The sequence below is a fragment of the Anguilla anguilla genome, chromosome 8 (assembly GCF_013347855.1).
Source record: "Anguilla anguilla isolate fAngAng1 chromosome 8, fAngAng1.pri, whole genome shotgun sequence".
Classification (NCBI taxonomy): Eukaryota; Metazoa; Chordata; class Actinopteri; order Anguilliformes; family Anguillidae; genus Anguilla; species Anguilla anguilla.
The window spans coordinates 27712151-27737002 of NC_049208.1; the positions used below are offsets into that span (position 1 = coordinate 27712151).

Sequence of the window (24852 nt, forward strand, 5' to 3'; positions counted from 1 at the left end):
TCTTTCAGTACACAGCTTATTTTTACTCTCCCTGTCTAATATTCTTTTAAGACCATGGAAGAGTAAGCGTGGGTGAAAAAAATGGTAATAAAGCCTTGCAGGGAATTTCTTTATTGTTTTCTTTCTCCTTCGCTCTTCTGTCTCACAGTTTTTGAAACAGTATTGGAATGAGGGTGAGAGAATTAAAGTACATCTCTCATCTCTCTCTCCTCTCTCTCGCTCTCCCTCCGCCCCTCTCTCTCTCATACACATACAAACCCCCCACCCCGACAACCCCACAAGTCTCCATTAACCTTTTGTGGTTTATCATGGTGATGGTAGGTAATGACTGAATGCTATGCATTCTTACCTCGTATAAAGCCATGCAATTATGGCTGCCACTTCCTCAGGACCATTTAAGCATCTTTTAACCCCTTGACATGCCACAGTGTGATGCACATCAAGACAGCTACTAACGCCCATCTGTACACTTGCTCAGAAGTACACTCAGCAGGTCAGATCTGGTTACCTCATTTAGAAGCACCTTGTTTTACTCTCAGTTGCAGGAGTGGTCCTCATATGAACCTGGAGATACTATATCAGATCAGTATCTTCCAGTCTATAGGACACCAACAAACGGGAAACCATGGCAGAAATTACACAAATGTGTTTGGGAGCTGATGTCTGAATGGCCGATGATGTTTAATTATCAAGACGCTTTGAATGTTTTGAGTAAATGTGACCATAAAAGGACCTGTCCTGCTGGGCTGAGTAAATGGATGATGAGACGGCCAAGGCAGAACTCAGCAGACCACATCATTGCATAAAGGAATTTAATTAGCTACTGGTCACATGACATTGTCTTCTGGGAAACAAATTAACCAGGTCATCTTTCTGAATTCTTTCAACCCCTCTGCTTCCAAGATTCATAATTCACAGGAAACAATTCAACCACTCAGAAATAATGACTTTCACTGAGGCTAATGGCTTAAACAGGTATGAATATATTTAAGCAAGCATACTGAATTCTTGTCCCATTGATTTTAGCATGACATCGTTCCTTGACAATTTTCAAAAGGACGGAGAAGAGAGGTATGCACTGAGAAACTTTTTTTTCAAATAGGGCACATCTTAAATGGCCTGCATTATCTTTCTCTGATGTGTGCTGACAAGAGAGTACAGTAATTTGTGTAATGGTCTTTTTAAGGAAAATCCATTTATAAATGAGCTCAATTGTCAAGATAGTAAAGTTTATTAAATTGTATTAATTGTTTAGTATTCTTCTCTGGCCTGTCTTAAAATGCATTAAATATGACATTTTATGGACCCATGCATACCATTAATTAATTCACTCATTCATTCTCTCATTCAATGGCGATGCACCACAAAGTGTAATACAGCAGTTATCTGGTGCCTGAACCCAAGACCTTCTGAGCAGATTGCCACAGGCGTCCCTTTCCCTCAAGCTCTCTCTCTCTCTCTCTCTCTATCACACTCTGTCTCTAACTCTCCTAAGTCTAATTCAGTATTAATGTCATCTGTTTCTGCCCTCTACTGTGCAGTCCACAATAAGCAATAAAAACTGACCTTCAGAACAAACAAACAGCGAAAATACCATCTCAATTATCACCAGCTGCTTCTCAGAAAGATTTATTATGGCAAAAGTTGCAGGTTTGATGCTTTAGAGAGGAGTGCACACGGAGCCTAAAGTAACATCTCCCAAAGGGAGTCAAATATCACTTTGTTGTGTTGTTGGCTATCACACTGGGTCATGTATGACATGAACATCTTGCAGTCATCCAGATCAAAAGGTGCGTTATGAAGGCTGCATCCAGCGCTGGGACTTCATGTAGATCTGCAGATAACAGAGAAGCCATCAGAGGTAAATAAATATATAAAAAAAATAAATAAATACATTTTCTCTTTAACCACCACGTTCCCAAAGGGATTGAATATAGCAGATGACTTATGATTGAAAAAATGCACCCTGAGAAGAAAAATATTAGGGAAAACAAAAAACAACAGTAGTATGTTTTCGTTGTTCATAGAAATCTGCTTTTAAAAATTCACCAACTCTGAATTTCAGAAAGAAGACTCTTTGGACAGATTCAGAACTCTTTTAGCAGGCCTACTCTGTTTTATGGCAGATGCTGCAGGGCATGCATGCTCAAGCCCTTAGACTAGAGTGCTCCATAAGGTGACATCATGTCTTTGGGAGTTTGCCAGAGTTCCGCAGTCATTCTATGCTTCTGTAGCATTCAGATGCACTCTGTCATAAGAGAGGGACTTGCCAGTTAAATATTTATATATTCATTTGGTCTAAATATTTCAGAGAGAGGATGATCTCAACTAAAATGGAGTCATGGTGACTCAGTGCTGTACCACGGTGGCCCGCTGTTTTTGGCTGTATTCAGCTTTGTACAACTTGAAATGTATAATAAAACAAGCTCACATTATTTGTTTATGTGTGTCTATTTCTAGTGCGTGTCTGTGTGTGTGCAAGCATGCGTATGCAAGCACACCGCTGTTTTCTATTTGCATGTGCAATAATAACAATTCAAGTGACGTTAGAGTCTATTTGGAGGGAAAATTAGGAAGATTACCTACTCTGCAGAAACAGAGGTATTCTATTGCTCGATGTCCAGCTGCTTACTGTTTTACACTGACACAATACAATTGCTAGGCCTGTTCTAAAACAAACCTATTTGCAAAGTGCAGTCCACATCTGCTGCATAACATGTGCCATGCCTGAACAGCATTTCAACATTGCAGAATTGAGAGTTGAACTTTGTTATTATGCCAAATTGTAACACTGTTGGCATTGTTCTCCACAGGCTGCACTTCAAATTTGCAAAGGATTTTGTACACATTGTGTGCCACAGAGAATGCACTTCCTCAACTTGTCAATGCTATGTTTTCATTTACATTAAATGACAGATTGTTACTTATGATGTGTGGTGTAAGTGTCCACTTTGTGAAACCATTCTTGCATACGCTATGGATTTTCTGTTAATCTGAGGAATAGACAGGATCTGTTCCTCCAATTTGGGCCTTAGTCAGAGCTTCCTGCTATTTCTTACAGCCGATGATGCTTTCAGCACCATGGACAGTAGCTTCCTCACCAAAAAGCATGCTCAATTGAGGCTCATTGGTCATAATCCCTGTTGCTTTTCTCAGGTATCTATAAAAGCATACTTTAAAGGGCAGACACGAACGGGGTCTTATTTTGTGTCTATCCCCACTGCTCAGTCTAAGATATAAAATAAAATAAAATAAAATAAAAATTGCCATTGGCTAATTTTACTATTTTCCTCTGTGTTTTTTTAAGCATATACAGTATATGAATTATTTTACATTTATGTAATTTCTGTTTATATTGTTGGGAGGGGGGTGTAAAAACAAAATGAAAAAAAGGATTGGAACACACAGATGGTCCTCATGAATATTCATAGTGGACTGCTGAAATGTATCCAAGTATGATTAATACACAGGAAAGCATTACATCTAAATCTAAAATAAAGGATTGTTATTATTATAGAACTTGCTTTATAATAAATGGGCAAATCGATCAACAGAAATATTAAACAAAGATGTCAAACCAGATTTGCAAGTGACTGACTACTTTGGTGCAAGCATAGATCACTAGTAGAATACTTCATCCCTTTACAGTTAATGTGAGCATAGATGAAACTGTATTGCCAACACTTTTGAAGATATATATTTTTTCAAATGTCACAAACAGTCCAATGTGTTGCTTCAGTTTGCAGCAACACATTGGACAGACCTGCCAAGCAGCGAGCACATTTAGTCTGAAATAAAGCCATGCGTAATTCAACAGCATTTTCAACTACAGTATGTTCATGAAAGCATATTGCCATGACATAGGTCACATAAAAATGCTTCAGATGCTTCACTGAAAAAAAAGAAAGAAAAAAAAGCTTCATTGATCAACTTTTCAAACTGTGTTTCTGAAAAACATAGCACCATCAATTGATTCAACTAAAGTCAAGGGCAATGGGAGAAAAAAAAAACAAAAAAAAAACATTGTTTCAAACAATGTTGAATACTTACATTTCCTTGTACTGCTACTCTCTTTAATGTGGGCATAAACAGTAACACAGTTCTCTTTGCCTTTTCAATCACAGAATGAACATAACCTTACCAGTGGTGTTTCTGAGAAACCAGGAACAGCGCTGTTTGGACTCAGATTGGCTTGAAAATTGTCCCTGGGGAGACAAGTCAGAGCCAGAGAGTGAGGAAGGAGTGAGAAAGGTGCAGAAAGGGAAAAAGTATCACTTTACAGATCAAATCAAATTTAATTTCAGCACAGATACAGTGCAATCATACTGAAAACACTCTTTTTTTCATTTGACCTGGGGGTGGAACTACAAAGCGGACATCTCCAAGCACCGGAAGCTCTGTGTGATTGTGATTTCTTTACTTTTCATAATCTGCACAATGCTCAGTGCAGATTATGAAACCCTTTCAGGAAGCTAGAGGCTCAACTCCTGCATATAACAAACAGGGCTGTGGCTCGTCTGTGAGCCCCATACAAGCACATCACCATAAAAGGTTTTCACAAAGAGGCTTCAAGTGTGGTAGCTGGAACGCCATGGCTTGAAAAAGTTCAGTGGTATACATCCCATATAATACATTGTGCAAGCATGGGAATACAGACAAAATTAGACTAAAACGCAAGATGAAAATATGAACTCTTGCATCTCATTTAATGTCAGCACTCCTATATTGATTTAGTAGCTCTACAGATTTCATCGGATATCTGTTTCCTGCTGCCAGTACAATATGACAATTATTTAAAAAGCCTGACAGGTCTGACACAATTTCCTCCCTTTTTCTTTAGCACATATTCGTTCAAGTACTTACAAGAACCAATGGAGGAGCACCCCACCTCTGCAACCTCCCAGTGCCCCCAACGTCATTATTGGCCTTTTCCTGTTTTGACGAAGGGACGCTGTTCTTTATCCACCCCGGTGCTCAGCCACCATGCCATTCAGTTTTCCGGGAGATGCCATTCAAACCCGGCCACACAAAATGTTCTCGGCGAAATTGCCGCGACGTTACAGACGCTGGGTACCAATGCCGCAGCGAGGCTTCAGGAACACTGTGTCTCAGCTGAAGCGCATGCTGCTCCTCATGCGTTATCAACTCAGTTTGAGCGATGCGTTCACTTAGTGCTTATCCCAGCTTTCATTTGTTTGTTTATTTTCTACAGGGTACTTCAGTGCAAATCATACACGTAAGGTAAGCTTTATTTTTCGGGGTTTTGTTCAAATCTTAGTGTAAAAATAATACCAAATAGTATAATAATAATAATAATAATAATAACAATAATAATAATAATAATTCCTAACATTTACAGTATATAGCACTTTTCTTGATACTTAACATGCCATCTACAGTGATGAGAGGGAAATTCACCTCAGCCACCACCAATGTGTAGCACCCACCTGGACGATGCTAGGCAGCCATTTTGCACCGGCATGCTCACCACACATTAGCTGAGGTGGAGCGGGCGAAAACGACTTTACGCCAAATAAACTGGGGGATGATTAGGTGGCAAGTTGTGAAAGCCAGGGTGGGAATTTGGCTAGGACACCAGGGAACCCCTTACTCTTTGCGATAAATGTCATCTTTAATGGCAACAAAGAGTCAGGTTTAACGTCTCATCTGAAAGACTGTGTCTTGTACAGCACAGTATCCCCATCACTGCCCTGGGGCACTGAGGTGTACTTAACCAGAGGGAAGATCGCCCCCTACTGGCCTACCAACACTACTCCCAGCAGCAACTTAATTTTCCCAGGAGGTCTCTAAGTACTAAACAAGCCCACGCATGCTGAGCTTCAGGCATTCAGCAGGAGCAGGGTTCATATTGGTATGGCTACTGACTATTGTTGATTCCCATGATGACCTTAATGACTTCCCTTTCCCTGTACCTGCGGAGAGGGGTGGAAGGCCACAACGGGCCACCCCCAGGTAAGTTTGCTGGCATCAGGAAGGGTGGGGCAGGCTGTCCAGGGGGAAGGAACAGAATAATGGGTGGAGGGATGCCCTCCTGTACGACGTTCATTTGGTTCACGGGCTGTCAACAGAAGAGAGGAGAAAGGTCAGTCATGGAAAAACATATCACACATCTCTCTCTCTCTCTCTCTCTCTCTCTGTCTTTCTCTTTCTCTCTCTCTCTTCCATAATGTTATCATATGATCATGGAATCTGGTCCAGTGCTGGGTTGTGGGGTGTCAGAGTGGTTATTTATTTATTTATTTTATTGTAGGGCTGTCAAAGTTAACACATTAACTCATGAGATTTATTTTTACTGATAATTGCATTAAAATCTTTAACGCAGTTAATCGTATTTTCTGTGGCGACCCCCTTAAGTGCAGATCTTTGACTGGATTACCAATCAACCATCCTGTCATTAACCATTATAAGGTAAAGCTGATCCTGGACCTGCGAAGACAGATCTGCCGCTGGGGAAAATGCCAACCGGCCGTAGGCGAGTTGGCAGTAACAACCAAAGAACTAAGCTGTGCTAGCTAATGCAGTCTTTATGACAAGGAGAGTTCCAATGTCACAGAAGCACTACGCGCTTGAAATACCAACTGCAAGTTAAACGCTTCAGTGAGAGTGCTAGTGACAGCGCCATGAACAGAAACAGTTTTAGAATGTAAGAATCGCCACAAACTTATCAAACAGACTTCACCATTTACTACATATTGCTGTAGCAAGGGACCTGGGTTTGATGGATGTACACATACGTACACATTACCCTCGCGAGGTAAAGTTGTTTAATGATAGCCTACGTACGAAAGCAAGAAAGCAGCTGAATTGAAACTCAAACATGCGATGGCTTACATTCACTGCGGATCACTGCAGTGGTGATCAAAACACACAGGTCCGCCGATAATTTTAACAGACTAATTTGTCTTAGCAACTGCCTTAAAGAAAAGAAACAGGCAGAGGTAGTGACCTTACACTGCAGCTCACGACTCTGAAGTGATGGGGACAATGTAGTACACTTTTAATGATGAAGTGATTTTCACCCCCAATAATTCAGGCTAAACATAACTTTCATTGTGTACTACCACCACATTTTGAACAGAGAAGTATCTTGCGATCGCGGACCGAGGGTGGCAGGGACCTGGGGGGAATGTGGATGGATTGCAGGTACCATTGAAAGAAAAATTACTCTTAACTCACCCAGGTCCCAATCTAGAAGTCTAGGCAATGAAGACATTGGATTGGATCTGAAAAAATTGTGTACATCCTTAACAAACTTAGAGGCTCAAACTACCATGCGCTTTCAATGATAGAGAACATTACACTCAAATAAAAAATGTTACTGTATTATTGACATGGCAACCACATGTGTGTGCCACGACGGATGTATTGCAATGTGCAGGATGATGAAAGCAAATATATTTGTCGTATTAAATTGTATTGCCACATTTTAAGTACGTATTCAAGGCCAATACAATCTCTTTGTATTGCTATATTGTGTTTGAAATTATAGGTAAAATATTTGATTTTAAAAAATCAACTCTGTAAAATTCCGCCATCCATGCATGCATGCATTTTATGTCACAGCACACTTCAATTAAGACTGCCTATTTATGAATATGGTACATGGACTGCATTTATATAGCGCATTTCCCAGCCACTGCTGCACAAAGTGCTTTACAATTAATCAACTCATTCACCCATTCACACACACACACTCACACACCAATGGTGAAAGGCAGCCATTCAAGGTGCCAACTAGCTTGTCGGGAGCAATTGGGGTTAGGTGTCTGGCTGAAGGACACATAGACACACCCACTGGCTCGTAATTTGGCCATATTTTGACAGAACTGCTAGAAAAATAATAATAACCTGTATAAAGCTATGTGAGTTCAGCCAAAATACCAAATGTCATGCAACTCGGTCAATTTTTGTAAAAGGAGAAGCATTTTAAGTGTTTTGCAAAAGATTCGATACGGCGGACTTCATGGGTTCTTGACAACTCTCCGGTTGCCTGTCAACCGCTCTACCTCCTGAGCGAATGTCGAATAGTAGGATTCACTGCCACCTGCTGCCATGCCCTTCTGGAGTCCACTGGGCTGCAGGCAAGCAGGGCGGGGCTTGATAAATACATTCTCTTTGCAAATATGCTGGCAGAATATGATATATCACAGTACATTAAAAAAGTTCTTGACCTCCTTTCTTCGTGCTATAGCCCAAATTACGTCCAGCTGTGACCCCGTGCATTTCAGCAACATCCTGGAAGTAAAATCCTTACCCCAACTTATGTAATGCTGACTTATCTTATCTCTGCTTGGGATGCAAATTGGGAACTTTGCAATTACAGGACAAGGGCTCCTAACTTTATAATCTTATCTTTATAAAACTATAGATAGGAAGAGGGAATTACATTACATTAGCAGATCCTCGAATTCAGAGCGACTTACTTAGTATTACAGAAGAATACTAACATGCTAAAATACACAATCAAATGCACTGCTCGATACGCTAATTCTATCAATCCCCAAACTTCAATCCCCAGAGAACAACATTTCGCATTCAAATATGCGTCAAAATGAAGGCAATATTTCCACCTCAAGGACTTTGATTCAGCCAGAAATGTTTTTACCTAGCTCTTCTCTGGTAGAAATTCTCTGGTAACAAAGACTCACTCTCTCAGTAAGCAGGGACAATATATGCACCATGCATTTAAGATCTCACTCACCTGGAAATAAAACCAGATCCTCTCCCCCGCCCTGTGGAGTGTGCTATTTCTGAATCCATATACTGTTGAAATACATATTTTTTTGTATTATATGAATTCGCAATATCTCTGTTCTGTGCATACCATACCTGGCTTCCTTATATTAAGTAAAGTGTGAAGTTCTTTCTGCCTGCTCAAACAGCACATCAACTTTTCAGATATACAGATTGCAACAGTTCTTTCCCATGTGCTTTTGTTTGATTGAGTAGGTATCTTTTTATTATTTGGATGCATATCACATTTCCTCTTTAACTGAAGGGAACCACATTCTTTGTGCACACCTTTGCCCTGCTTTTCTAATGAGCTAGAGCATATGCATCAACAAAAAGCATATTTCCTTGAGATGCAAATTCGGATTTACTCAATGCATGCTTCCCCTTTTTCTCCATTTTTGGAATGGCAATATATATCATATATGCGCATATAGGGTACAGACAAACATATGCTCTCCTCCAAAGCATGTGTTGTCAGCCACCACTTATTGCTGATGTTTGCAGGAGAAGCTCACACAGACATGAGTCAGACACTTCAGGAACTGCTCAGTAGGCTGAATCACAGGCACCACTTGGACCAGCTGGGGTCACTAGTGAGCGATGAGACACTGTAATCTATGTATCTCTGTGCTTCATTAGATATAAACGCAAAATAGTATTTCAATTTGTTGCACGTTCAGCTTGTTCAATTTGTTGTTCAGATGAACCTATACATTTTCAGTTGAGAAAACCAAAAAATAAAAATAAAAACAGGTGTAGAAAATTGAAGTAAAAATTTTAGGTTTATCCAATGAAACATTTTTTTTTCAGTGTGCAGTGTTAGTCTTCCCATTTTGTGTAAATGCATTGAAACTTTCGTGCCACCACACGAGTGAGGGATGAATGGTTGAAAAATCCGACCAATCCTACTAGATCACCAACCCGATGAGGTCAGGAGTTGAAGAAGTTTCCATGGTGATTCATCATCTAACAGTGAATGCAATGCATTCCATGAAAGCGCACTGTAGAACTGCTACACCAAGAGACACACACACACACACACACACACACACACACTTATCCATTAGGCCAAGTATGATCTGAAACGGTGCTGCACCTGTGTGGGGTCTCAGTGGCCTGAATGTGTGTAATAACATGAGAAGCAGTCCGGGTTAATTTACTTGGCCTATTTTTATTTAATTAATAAAGGGGTGGGGAAGGTGGGGGTGGGATGGATACTGTTTAATTTGACTGCCAGATTTGACTTATTATGACAGTAATATTGACATTTCTCAAAGCAGGGTTTTCATATTATTTCCTTAATAATTCTGTGGTCCACAGGTTAGCACTGCTCTTTAATAGAGCAAATCCTGCTTCACTCAAAGCAGGGGAATGAAGGGTTAAAATGGCCAAGCGGTGCAACAGAAATCTACCCAAACTGGCAAGCAGGAAATGAGTTATGTGGCAGCAGCTGGTGTGGTGTGAAAAACAACAATGTCTAAAATGAAATGTGATGTACTTCTTTAAAATAGTAATAATAAATAAATAAAAAGACCCAGAGGGTGTCACCCACTGGTGTGGCACAGTCCCTTCCCTGGCATGAAGGCATGAAGGGGGGGCTGTAAAATGCCTCACCAAATCTGGCACTCTGTTTGTACACAGGCACAGCACAGCTAGGCATTTTTCCTCATATGTCAGTGATGGCACCAGAACAGAAAGCCAAGGAGCGCACGGTGACACTTTGTCATTCTGGACACTTTCACAAGATCACAGGGAGGAAAAAAAAAACAGAGAAGAGAGGGATCTTTTTTGAATACAACACTGGACGTTGGGAGGAAGGGAGGGAGGGAGGAGGAAGGAAGATAAATGAAAAATGATCCAAAACTATGGTGCTCTTATGAAGGCCATCCATCAAGAGAAATGCTCATATAAGCCATCTCTCACATATTCAATTAGTCTGCCTCTGAGATGCAGGAACATGCATCACGCCTCTGTGTGTGTGTGTGTGTGTGTCTCAGGACCAGTAACAAATGTTCATCTGCTTTATCTGTATCTGTTATTCCATTCGAGGGTGGAAAAGAACGGAACTGGAGAACACTGGAGGAAGGGTGGCAAAGGCAAAGGGCAACACTTTGTCCTATGCCATCTTTTGTTTATGCAAATATTTCTGCACACTTGAATTGTACAGTACTTTCAGTGATACTGATATTGAATGCAAAGTTTTTCCCTTGAAAATATGAGCATTGCAAATAACTTCTATCGCTTTTAAAAAAAACAAAATTAGCAAATGTATTATTTTTAATCCCGCATGTTTGTGTGCCTAATTATTGCTGTCTTTCAGGTAAAAACATAAGGACTTCTGTAGAAGTGATAATACGAGGAATTTTAGGGTGAGACTGCTTTGCACAGTCTGGCTCCGAGGGTGGAAGGTGGTAGGGGGTGTTCACCTTAACTCAATAGGGTACCACCATCGAGACACAAAGGAGCCTTCTGGAACCTTTCCTTTGCAGAGTGTGCCCCTGGAGGGCTGCCTGTAGCTGCTAGTTTTCCATGTTTTTCAGCTACAGTTATTCATTTGAGTCACTGAGCAACGTCACTGTTGATGTGCACGCGCGACTCTGGGGCAGAATTCAAGGATTTCATGTGATGTCATAAGACAGCTGGTCACCATATTGTTGGTGTCATTCAGCAGCAGCGGTCGTACTCGTAACTTGTGGCTATCATTTAGTTTAGCTAGTCGGCGAACTTTAGTTATAGGGCGTAATTGTAAATAAAAGAAAATGCCGGCAATATGTTGTGCTGTCGGTTGTCAATTATTCACTGCATTTTAGGTGGCACATAAAGGAAAAATATGACAATGGATTTCCTAGACTTGTTCTGAGTACAGCAATGAATGTTCTTAAGGGCTGAGAGCCTGTGGTCATTGTGGCTATTACTGTAGGGAACCTTAAAAAGTGCCAAACTCTCGGTGCAGTATAGGTATGGGGCATACCTGCCATCCCAATATATTACCAGGTGTATTATTTTTAGTGAATATCAGTCATGGTAGTCTTATCAGTGTGGTGCAGTGTATCGCTATTTACAGGCTATATTATATATTATCTGTACTGCAGCCAATCCTTTAGTTTTTATGAGCCAGTACACACAAGATAGTATCACACTTTTTATACATTTATAAGGTAGCATCACACTATGTGAGCTGTGGAGCGAAAGCAAGTACAGGAACGACTGCAGGCCCTTTTAGCGAGTTTTCCAAGGAAAAAGGCTGATGTCTGCTCAAAAAGTCACTATATTTGTCACTAGGCTCTTTATTTCAAATACAGTCGCTAAAGGGGTCTGAAAACTCACAAAATCTGGCAACAAAGTCATCAAGTTGGCAACGCTGTTATCATTAAGTCATCAATATAGTGGCCACAGATATTTTTTCACATGATTGAAACCCATGAATATTAAATATCACAGAAGAAATCAATAACAACCTGCAATTGCCGAAGCTGAAATGGATGACAAAGACCACACTTTACATCAAATATGTTATTCACATCAACACTGAGCTAACTAAGCAGTTTGGTGTAAATGTGCAGTATTTATTCAATTTAGCAAGTGTCCACAATGTATGATGCTATGTTATAGGTGCTGAATTGAATGCTACAACCATGTAGCTACAGTCTTTAAGCAAAATAAGTAGGTGGCTAGCTAGCTATTCATGACAGAAAACATATTGTGCAACTATTTTGACCCAATCAAATAAAATTTTAACACTTGGTTACACAAGTGACAGCGAACCTAGATGGGTTGCTCTTAGATATTAAGCATTCATTCATAACATCATTTCTCACAGACAATTTACTGAAATAATCATTGTCAGCTGCTCCACATTTGTTTGTGTGTTAAGCAGCCTAGGCAGGCTACCTATGTAGACTCCTAGCCTATCTGGCCAAGCATTATCACTACAAAAAGTTACACTCTATCAATTTCAAACAGATGGTTATATTTTCTAATGCCTTGCAAAGATGAAAGTGAAATGAAAGAACGAGAAACGTAAGTAGATACGCTTAGTCCTTAGCTGCATTGTGATAGCCTATCAAGGTGATACAGTTTTTGCCCCTGGGTTGTGCGTGCATCTTCTTTTGCTTACAAACAAGAAATGGGTAGAGTTAGAGTCCACACACCTTCACTCTACTCACACCTACACACCTTACAGACTCCACAAACCTTCAAGGCCTGAATTGGTTGCCCATTATAAGGAAACTACAAACACAGACAATGTGGGCTTCCAGGATGGGCAGGAGTCTGACACCCCTGATGTAAGCAGTCAGAGGGAATGCACATAATGAAATAATTAGAGCTTAGTTTCAGAGAGAGAGGCAGGGTGTATATTGCCATCCACAGCTATCATAAGCGCTTCCTTTCACATGTTTGATAACCTTAACTCATCTGAGATGATCGCTTATCAAACATACAGCCCCACAGCCAATGCACCCCTCATTTTTCTTAAGCGAGAGCTAAATGTAACTCATTTTGTCTTGTAACTGGTATTTATTACATGGCAAATACTTTTTTTTTTTATTCTCTCAACTTGCAGTTTGTATTTTTGCAAAAGTATTGTATCAATATTTAACTGTTTTTTTTTACCTTTCATTATGTATGTTTTTATACATCAAATTGAATATCGCTGTGCTTTGTTGTGATCAGCTCCACCTTGTTCAACATGATTATAGCACACAGACCCTATGTTTTTTTCTTAAGATTTCACTGTTAAAGATATTTTCTTTGTGGCACATAAAAATGTCTTATTTCCCATTTTCTATACTTAGCTTTCATGTGCTACATCATAATTCACATGGGCATAAAACTGGTGAAATAATATTTCTCACAAAGCTGACAACCTATTATGAGAAGGCATACAATAACTGTTACACAAGCTACCTTGACCACAGTGTTCTTATATTGGTGAACCCATCTTATTTTTGACAGTTAAAGATAGAATCATAGACTGTGATAAAGGTTGGCACTGAGCAAGGCTGTGTTCTGGTGTTCTTGGTTTTTGTTGATGAAAAGTCATTTTCTCCTGTTCAAAGTACACTGCTCTACACTGCTGCCCTGACCTCTATTTCGCTGTGCTGCTCCAAGCCCTGCTCCATACTCCTGCCTTGATCATAATGGCAGACTCTGTCACCCTGCTGCTCCATACTGCTGCTCTATGCCATTGCCCTGACCATCACTCCACATTGCTGCCCTGGTCACTGTTCTCCACTGCTGCCCTGGTCACTGTTCTCTACTACTGCACTGATCACTGTTCTCTACTGCTGCACTGATCACTGTTCTCTACTGCTGCACTGATCACTGTTCTCTACTGCTGCACTGATCACTGTTCTCTACAGCTGAATTGATCACTGTTCTGTACTACTGTACTGATCACTATTCTCTACTACTGCACTGATCACTGTTCTCTACTACTGCACTGATCACTGTTCTGTACTACTGCACTGATCACTGTTCTGTACTGCTGCACTGATCACTGTTCTCTACTGCACTGATCACTGTTCTCTACTGCTGCACTGATCACTGTTCTCTTCTACTGCACTGATCACTGCTTTTTTACTACCGCCCTGACCTTTCCTCCCCACTGCTGTTCAGGGCACTCTCGCACATTCATGCCCTGGAAGGGGTGGGTAAACCTGGTACTTACTGGCACAGTGGGCATTTGAAGTGGGTTGAGCCCGGGCTGCAGGGTCATCTGCTGAGGGGGAAACAGCTGCGGGAAGAGTTGCTGAAAAAAAAACGAAGAAAAGACGGTCAATTTCGTGCCAAGGTAGAAAATAAATACAGGGATAAATAAAAAGCTGAATGAGAATTTCAAAAAGGGGAAAAATCAATCCTTTAACAAGTGCAGCCAGGAAAATGCCAATACAATGTTACAGTGAGATATTCCAAGGCAGACACCTTGCTTAGAATGTCAATGTGATGAGATGTCTTTGCAAGAACTGCTTTCTTGCTAAACTAAGTAAATAATATAAGTGAATCAGAGAGCAGGATGGTTAATTACACTTTGGCCCTGTCAGACACACTGAAGGGTGGAAGCAACAAATTCAAATGCATAAACATGCCAATCTGCTCACAATGTGTGTGTGTGTGTGTGTGAGTGTGAGCATGCGTGCGTGCTTGTGCGTATGTGTGTGACAAAGAGAGAGAGAGAGAGGGGGGTGAGGGTCTTTATGCATGTCTCGTACAGTTAGAATGTTGTTCATGTAGATGCGTGAGGCTTATCTGAGGGTTCTGACAGATGGAAAACAACAGCTTTGTATAATATAGTTCTTCTTTGAGAAGAGCAAGTGCATCAGCATTTTTATGTAGTTACTGTCTCGATGTGTTCCTCGTGCACTTATTTATTTATCGTGCATACAAATCCTCTTCTGTGGTGCCATTCCTCATTGTTAGAATCGCAAGTCCCTGCCGCACAAGCCCACGCGTTAGCCTCAGAGAAGCTGGGCCGCAGGCTTAGCACAGCTCGTGAGCCAGGTGAGAAACATCCAGGACTGGCCTGTCTGAAGGCTACCGGCCCGCATGTCGCTGCTCATCCATAATTCACCGCCACTCTTTCAGCCAATAACACTTTATATATTTTTTTTTCCATTTCTCTGTAATAATTCGTTTTTCTGAAGCAAGGAGAAAACCGTGCTAGGTGTTTTCACAGCAATTTAGAATGCGATATTAACATAGGCCTTTAAAAAATAAGTCATTAAGCTTGACATTCTAGTCATTACTATAATTATCATTGCCCTGGGGCAAGTTGCGACAGCGGGGCTTAAATAAACTTGGTTGTAATACTAAGCCAGACATTTGTATTTCTGACTTTGTGATTTTATTTTACAACAGTTGCACCAACAGAAAACGTGTGGCGAGGTTATTTCTACATTCAGTGTGAGTAATGTTTCCACATGTGAATAAATATAATGCAAGAACAGTTTCTGGGCAGCATAAGTTACTGAGATGTGTCTACCTTCATGATAGGCCAAGCCAGTGACATGAAGCCAAAAATCTTAATAGATTTAAAGAAACTGACTGTCAAACATGAATCTCATTCTCTGGGTATGGCGGGGAAGGATGTGTACATTGTGATAATTATAAACCATCGGCATGCTTATAAATTTTGTACAACTCAGATCAGACCGAAAAGCATCCGGGTGGATTTGATACACCATTAATGAATCAATAGTCAGGTTTTCTGAATACAAACTCTTTCATAAATTGATATATGTATATATTAGTAAATACTCAATGTTCCAAAAAGTGTGGCTCGCTATTTTCAAAATATTCCAATATTTTTTTGAATGTCATGCCACATTTAACTTGAGGGCACTGAATTCTGGCAACATAGGCCATTATAACTGGTTAAGGGAGAGGATCTGACTTCTTAATGCAATAATTCACTTGTGAAAAGGTATACATATGTAATATGTTTACTTATGAATTGAATTATACTACATGTTTTCTACACATTTTAATGTGCTTGCACATACAACGCTTGTCACATTGCTACCAAGCTGCTAGCTCAGCAGCTACAAGTTACAATGCGAGTTATAGCCAACTAATTCTACTGTTCCCTTGTTTGTTTATAATATTACAGTACATTACTGTAAATTGGGTGAGTCAGGGACAGGGACAGGGGAAACAAGGGGAAACTGGAGAGACATTGAAAGCAATGGTGAGTGCAGGCAACAGCCCAGCAACAATTCGTTTTTTTGAAATATTCCATCTTATAGTACTTCATTTTATAACTAAATAAATACACTGAATTAGTGGTCATCCCACATTGGAAAGAACGCACATGCTTCAGATGAATGTTAGTGGACAATCGACTATTTTCATTCCATGGTCAATTGACTTGGTTGTTTAATAAAATCAATAATATGGTTAATCACCCATTTACTATATATTATAATGTCAATGCAAAGCTTATGAGAAATTAATTTGGTTTGATCTCTTCCTCGTATAATCTGCTTTACCATGGGATGTCATAACTAGTAGACAAGGTAAGGTGGGGCCTGGAACGGCCAAAAATGGCTTTCCATGATGAACCAGAGAGAAATTGTTTGGAGCAATTTTGTCTTGTGTTTTAGCTTAGCTTGTTAATGTAAGAATTACACTTTTTCACAAGCTGAATTCGATGAGTTAGTTTTATCTGAAAATGACAAACTGTGTTTGTAAAGAAAAAAAAGTATTGCTTTTAATTGTTAGTGAAAGTGAAGGACAAATCGTGGATTGAATCCAGGACAATACTTGAAACAAGACCAGGTCAAAACCTAGTATGTGGCTGGACCAGCCGACCAATGGTGTATCTTCATAACTTGGGCGACCAATGGTGTGACATCACTCAGTCACAGACATTTGCGTTTGTAAGGCTGGCCTCGCTGTTGCGGTCCAGGCAAAAAAAAAGAGAATAAAAGTAAAAAAATAAATAAATAACAGTAAAATGAATCCGCCAAAATGATGATTAAGATAATGGTATGTGTTGTATGCGTTTGTGTTTACTGGAAATGTTGTTGCTTCGCTCTCTCTATGTACACCTACAGGTCACTTTATTAGGTACACCTGTTCAACCACTCGTTAATGCAAATATCTAATCAGCCAATGACGTGGCAGCAACTCAATGCATTTAGGCATGTAAACATGGTCAAGACGATCTGCTGAAGTTCAAACCAAGCATAAGAATGGGGAAGAAAGGTGATTTAAGTGACTTTGAACGTGGCATGGCTGTTGGTGCCAGAAGGGCTGGTTTGAGTATTTCAGAAACTTCTGATCTACTGGAATTTTCATGCACAACCATCTCTAGGGTTTACAGAGAATGGTCTGAAAAAGAGAAAACATCCAGTGAGCGGCAGTTCTCTGGGCGAAAATGCCTTGTTGATGGCAGAGGTCAGAGGAGAATAGCCAGACTGGTTTGAGCTGATAGAAAGGCAACAGTAACTCAAATAATCACTCGTTACAACTGAGGTATGCAGAAGAGCATCTCTGAACGCACAACACGTTGAACCTTGAAGCAGATGGGCTACAGCAGCAGAAGACAACCCAGTACTAGCAAGGTGTACCTAATAAAGTGGCCGGTGAGTGTATATTTTGAAATATTACATATAACACTAATTATTGAAGTCAGGTGGTGTAGTGCAACTTTGGAGCAAATACCTGCAGACACTGTGGCCTGCAGGACCTGGTGATCAGTAGTGCAGGACTGCAGGAAAGGAACTTTAATTACCACAAAAATATTCTAGAGGGAGCATGCCCAGAACCTTATCTTTTTTTTTTTTTTGACCTCAAATGTTCATAAGAAAGTTACACCCTTGATGAACACTAATGTTTAAATCACCAACAGATTGTTCAGGTTTCAAATGATTATTTTGCCAGCACTTACGAGCTCAGTGTTCACGCTACAAGAAATCTATAGCGAACTAAATTGCCTCATTGCTCTGTTTCTTACTGGCTCTTATTTCACACCAGTGATTCCTGATTTTAATTTGCATTACTGTGGAGAACAGGCCATATAGTACATCCTCTGCCTAGTCTCTACAAGATGCAGGATTTACACCTACCATTACCTGAAAAGGGTCATTTATATTTGTGGTACTGCATGTGTAAATGCTAAGTGCTTTGTGCTTTCTCAGCATAAACATAAAGTAAGTAATATTTATACATTTGTGGAAATCTTGCCCTGCATGAATGCCTGATTTCGATGTCCTGCATGTTTTGAATAAGTACACAGGCTTGGTAAGTAGTTAATAGTAGTAAGTGGATAGTGTAGATCATTACCCTTTGAAAGAGAAGCATAAACATTTAAAATACATAGAAGTGAACACGACTCATTTATGAAGGACAAAAAAATTGGTCAGGTTAATTGGAAGAGTGTCATCACTCAGTCATGAACAAACTGATGTACGGATTACCTTTCCAGGCCATTAGATACTTTTACCTATTTTTATTAGGCTTCATGATGCTAGCTGAAGTCTGACTGATTTCCCAGAATCCTCTGAGTCCTTGAAGCATTTTCCCAGAGCAAAGAAGGCAGCGCTTTTGTTGCTTAGTTACAGGATTTCAGTCTTGGCCTCACACTTTACTTTTACCCCATTTTTGAAAACCCCTGGTTTTCAACATGTTCCACCTTCCAAAAAAAAAAAAAAAAAAAAATGCAAGGCAAAAAATCTGTCACATCTGAGCATTTCATTATCAGCTCAGTCTAATGCTGAAGACAGGAGCAACACATTTGAACAATAAACATTGCAGGTCTAACTAACTACATAGGGCAGCGCTTAAATTTATTGTGGAAAGCATTTAATGATGAGGCTGAGATGCTTAATTTAATTACCAATATCAATTTATATCAAACGCGGCTGCACGCCAATACATGATATAAACGCAGGGAAGAAAGCTGGCACTAAGCCTCTATCCTAATTCCAATTTCAGAAGAAATGCGATTCTCTCACACCTTTTCTTTTCAAATAAATAAATTAAGAGAAGAATCCAATTGTGATTGCTCTTTCAAATTTGAGCCTGTACGACGAAGTAACATTTTTTCTGATAGCTGCTAATGAAAAAGCTAATTGCTTCACAACAAAGGACCTGTGTTGCCTAGCAACAACACACAGCCTGGTTTAATGGCTGCCTGTTCATAAAAATGTATAGAAGTTTGATCACTGTTTTCAATGCCCTTTCCCTACTGCAATTTGCTTGACCAATCACATGTCATGCAAAATGATTTGCAGAACAACTCAAATTATGGCCAGGTTGAATATTTAAAGGGAGCTAATTGAAGGCAAACCACTACACTTCACCACAATGTACAAAGAAAGCCTAAGCCAATGACCAGTTCTGTGGAAATGTAAGCAATTATTAAATGTGAGGGGAAAGTGGCTCATGCTGAATCCATCACAAAGGAATGGAATAATCCTAAACGGGAGCAACATTCACAGCCCAACATAAAAAAAGAATTACATATATATATATTATTCTCAGAATCCTGACCATGCAGGCGCTGAGTGCGACTAGCCGTAGCATCGCTCAGGGAAGGAGGCCCATCGCTGCGCATCGCTGCAGATCCTCAGGTTTATCGCACGCATACAGTCTGGCACTGCCAGCTGAGCGGGCCGGGCGTGCCCGCAGCTCAAGGGCTGTGATCCGCGGAGTGAAGAGGACCAGCGACTCGCTGCATGCACACGAGTGCTAGTCCGTGCGCTGCTGATGTGATCATGGAGGACGTCCGCAGTGGAAAGACAGTTAGTGGCCTGGCATTCCAGATTGGGCATATACTGCAACAACTATGCCATGGATCAGACTATGAACATACCGTCAAAGAAAATAAGCAACTTACAAGTAAATGTTCAGCATACGGGTCATCAAACTGTTCAATCACACGCCTGTCTTCTACTTCACACTGTAAAAGTGAAGTAATGGTGCAAACCAAAAAGTGGCTGCCTCTGAAGAGAAGCAAACACACATTAGTCACCCAGAACCAGAAACACAGGGCAATGGGACACACATCTATACTTTACCCATGCCATTAATAAGAGCAGGTTTAAGGCACGTAAGCACTCTACTTTCAAGTTAATTAATATAATATACAGGGAGCTCCATAATGACATATTTTTTCTTGATTTGGTTTTGTACTCCACAATTTTATATTTGTAATCAAACAATTAAATTATGGTTAATTGGAGGTGGGGTGTCATTGTTTGGGCATGGCTGCCACAGGTGCAGTCTCACTTCTCTTTATTGATGATGTTACTGCCCAGAGCAACAGCAGAATGAATTACAAAATGTACTTGTGCATTTTGTGATTATTTTCTGCTCAAGTTCAAGAAATTGTCTCCAAACTCATTGGACGGCGCTTCATCCTACAGCAAAACAATGATCCCAAACATACTTCTAAAGCAACAAAGGAGTTTTTCAAAGCCAAAAACTGGAAAATTCTTGACTGGCCAAGTCATTCACCTAATCTGAATCCCATTGAACATGTGTTTCATATGCTCAAGAGAAAACGTAAGGCAACTAGCCCCAACACAAGCAGCAGCTGAAAATGGCTGCAGTACAGGACTGGCAGAGCATCACCAGAGAAGATACTCAGCACCTGGTGATGTCTATGGGTCACAGACTTCAAGCAGTCATTGGATCCAAAGGATATGCAACAAAGTACTAAACATGACTACTTACTTACATAACATTAACATGTCCCAAAAAGTATTGCTATATATGAAAAGTTTGATTACAAATCTCAAATTGTTCAGTACGGAGCCAAATCAAGAAAAAAAAATGTCTTTGTCCAAAACATCAGAGTCGGTCCAGTGGTCCTAAAATCACGCCGAATGAAAGGAAAACAAAGCTACATGGACTGAGGAAGGAACACTGAAACAAGCCACGGCTGGCAAACAAACGCAACCACCCACCTGAAGGCAATCGCATCTACTCAGCCACCCGGTTACAATATATATACAGTTGATAGCTACCTTAATTTACTCTGTGCTATCTAGACCCAACTACTTTCTAATGAATGTAGTTAGGCACCCAAGGTTGAGCGTAAAACAGCATATGTCAGGTAATAGGATGAAACTCTTGTTGCCTCAGAACAAAATTTAAATTACTTTTATAATTAAAATAATTAAAATTGATTCCCTTAATTGCTTCGTTTCAGGGAAATCAAATAGTTTTGATTTGCTTGAGATGGGAGAGGGGGTGGCATTAATCAATCAGTATCGACATTTGTGGACAAATGAAAGGGACAATTTTTTGTTGACAGTAAGACGACCATCTCAATGTTACGCCCCTCCCACAAATGGAGGTCCATGAGTTGGCAGAGACACAAAAAACCAGGAAGCAACTATGTCCTCTGTCCCATCACAGTGGGAGGAGGCAAACGTGAATAAGAAGTTCCAATCTAAGACCAGCCATTTTTTCTTAGCCTCATTGACACGCAGTGTCCACAGACATTACAATCTGAGCCGATTCATGGGGGTCTTACAAGGGACACCTTGACAACGAGAGTGAATCGATATGGCTCTAAAATCCTCGCTGAAAATGAGGGGAAGTATGACACTCCTTTCCAGACAGTCACTCCTTTCCTTTCTTTTCTAACTTTTTTCTTATCATCAACTTCTCCATAAAAAATGAGAACAAAATGGTTCTCAGGGAGTGACAAAAATGGGATGAGCACAAGTGGTGCTGAATTTAGAAGGAAGACATTAAAAGCCTTTTCAGTCCAATTAAAGGAGCCCCCTGCGATTGAAAATGGATGCAGATCAATCTAAAAATCCTGACAGGCAATGTGCTCCCAAGGCATTCTTGTGGGTTTATTCACTTTTTTTTCTTTTTTAAAATTTTACTTCAAAGGAAAAAAAAAAAAAACATAACCAGCTCTATAATGTGGAGACTGCTTGTTTGGTTCTATTTTGGTGTGTGAAATGATTGTGTACATTGTGTGCGGATAAATATGTGCACTTGTGGCGAAAAATGTCCTTTGTTATTATCTGACAGCACAAGGTAATGAATGACTTCAGTTTGCATTTTTGATCATCCGGTTTGTCTTGATCAAAATAGCCAATACCCTAACAAAGTATAAATATAAACCCTGATCGTCTGCTGGAATATTTTTCTCTGTTCTCAGTTCCAACATTTTTCAGGTTTAAGGAGGGATGCCTGTTTTTTGCAAATCAATTCCTCAAAGCTCTTCTACTCAGTTTCAAAAGTTGAGATCCGAATGTAGCTATTCCTGTTCAGGTGTCCAATATGAATTTGAGCATGTACATCATGAACACGGTTTGTGTCGACAAGTGGTGGGGCCAATGAGAGACTGACAGGTGGGTAGCACACACACCAGTAGCATCTGCTCAGAAGTAGCATCTGCTCAGAATGGTATTAGGTAGCCAAATACCATTGACCTGTAGTGTAAGTAAATTAGGCACTAAAGCAGCAAGAAATATGGCAAAGAAGAAGGAGTTAGGCTTCGATGTGCAGAGCCAAGTAAACAGAAATTGCACGCTTAATATTTCCAGGTGCAATGTTTGGTTAAAAGTCAGCAAGGGTCCAGCAGATGGGCAATAATGTCAACAGCAGAAGACCAGGGAGAAGAAGGATAATATCAGAGGCAGAAGACAAATATCTTGTGGTGTTTAGTAAAAGAAACCATCGTAAACCTGCACCAGAACTACAGGAAGAACTCAATGCAGCTAGAGAAAAACAAGTCTCCCTGACTACACTGAAACGATAACTACGATCTGCTTGTCTAAAAGGATGTGTATCTGCTTTTTCCCAATCTCTCTTGGTCCAGTGCTGATGGTGATTGGCCCACTGGAGTCTTTTTTTCTTTTTAGCAGAACGTAGAAAGAGCCGTTTCACTCTAGTCAGGGAAACTGGTTTCTCTGTAGTTTCGTCGAGGTCTTAAAGTAGTTGTGGTGCATGTTTTTTGTCATTTCTAAGATTACTTTTTAAGTAAAAATCATATTTTTCTGTCATTGTAGGTAGAAATAAAAAGTTTATGCTTCTGTTTGTTATTTAATAAATGCACATATGCACCTGTCACATTGCATTACACTTGATATTACACAGCATCCAAATTATAGTAGATTGCAGAAATATTGCAGAAATGGCAAACTGCACTTGACGGGCGTTTCGTTAAAATCAAGACTGACTCCGCATTCTGAGGTACAGCGTTTCTTCGTTCAGGTCTCGATATGACACCCCTCAGATCCTGCGCCCCTAAGAGGCCATTGGCAGGGGCAGTATCAGTGTTTGTGGGATGTTGTGAACCCCGAAGCGGGACGCAGTAGAGGACGGTCTCATCGTCTGCACGCCGAATGACTCACCGTGTGACCCTGGGATGTAGCAGGGGAGCATGATGACAAAAAAGCCATTTCTACCCAGAAAAAAACCCAAACAAAGCAAACAACAGAAAATGTAATGTATCCCACATTACAGGATAGTGTAAACGGTAAACCCTATAATGGAGAGGCCAGCCAGCAGGACTGTTGATGATGCTTTCAAGGGTGGCGGTTTTACCTGAAGGGGCTGGAATCCAGGGGGAGGGCGGACGGGGTGGGTTTGGCAGTGGTCAGCAGTGGGCACTCCTAGGGCGTGAGGGCCAGGTAACACCGTGTTCCCGGCAGACCTGTGGTGACTTCCCAATTCTGTGGCTCCTTGAGGGGGGATGCTTTTAAAGGCTCCTGCATTCTGTTTGGGATAGGTGTCTGAAGAGGACAGATGGGCAGAAGGCAGAAAAAAGTCAGACCAACTCCAACTTACCGTCAAAGGTTTTAAAGACAGAAAGAGGTGGAAGGGGAAGGCAATAGGCAACAGGCATAGAAGGGATTCCATAAATGCATAGCATGCTACTAAAATGTCCATAACCTTTTCTAAGAAAACTTGGAAATTGACTGGCCAATTGCTATCTACCACAGCTAGCTGCACCTGTCATCTTGGTTTCAGGCCTGGTGGTTCTTTCCAGGCAAGGGTGGAGCTTCACTTTGTCGCAAGGGCCAGCTGGCCTTATTTCTCTGTCTTCAGCTGTGCCAAATGATTGAAAGTCCACACACAGGCCATCTGCATTCAGGTTATGGTTGCTGACCGCTTGGAAAAAATAAAAAAATATAAAAAATAGGTTCAAATAAGCAACATCTGCACATGGTATTCATAGAGAGTCATCTCTTGGGGCTATAAGACAACTACTATCTGGATGTAGATTCACAGACATCTATACAAAGCAAAACTTGAGGTGAATGGTGGGTTGAAATTGAATGGAGATGACATTCCCACTCAGCAATGATATTACTTCTCTCAACTGATCATCAGGTTATTTAATATTAGCACATTGAAAATGACACATTTTGCAGTGTTTATGCATGCTCAACATTTTCAGAGAGAAATTTTAAGCGAGAGAGAGAGAGAGAGACGAGAGAGAGAAAGAGAGAATATCTATGACCAGCTCAGTAACTTTGTCTGTTTCCATGTTTCTTATCTCTCCTACAGATCAATGCCCTGCCCTAGCAAGAAGCCTCTGCAATCTCCTGTCGCCTTTGAACCAGTATAAGGAGCTGAAATAAGAACAGGTGCTCATTGACTATGTGCTCAGCCCACTGACCA

The 24852-nt window shown here is 40.5% G+C and overlaps 1 protein-coding gene across 1 annotated transcript in view; it reads right to left on the minus strand.

The window, feature by feature from the left end:
- Positions 1 to 731: 731 nt before the first annotated feature.
- LOC118233819 (translation initiation factor IF-2-like) overlaps positions 732 to 24852 on the minus strand; it is a 33286-nt gene continuing 9165 nt past the window's right edge. The window contains exons 3-8 of the mRNA XM_035429808.1: positions 24166 to 24339; positions 23773 to 23960; positions 14426 to 14506; positions 5934 to 6079; positions 4142 to 4205; positions 732 to 1834 (exon numbers count right to left, since the gene is read on the minus strand). Coding sequence (XP_035285699.1) covers positions 1796 to 1834; positions 4142 to 4205; positions 5934 to 6079; positions 14426 to 14506; positions 23773 to 23960; positions 24166 to 24339 — 692 coding nt within the window. The 3' untranslated portion in view covers positions 732 to 1795. The remainder of the gene's footprint in view (positions 1835 to 4141; positions 4206 to 5933; positions 6080 to 14425; positions 14507 to 23772; positions 23961 to 24165; positions 24340 to 24852) is intronic.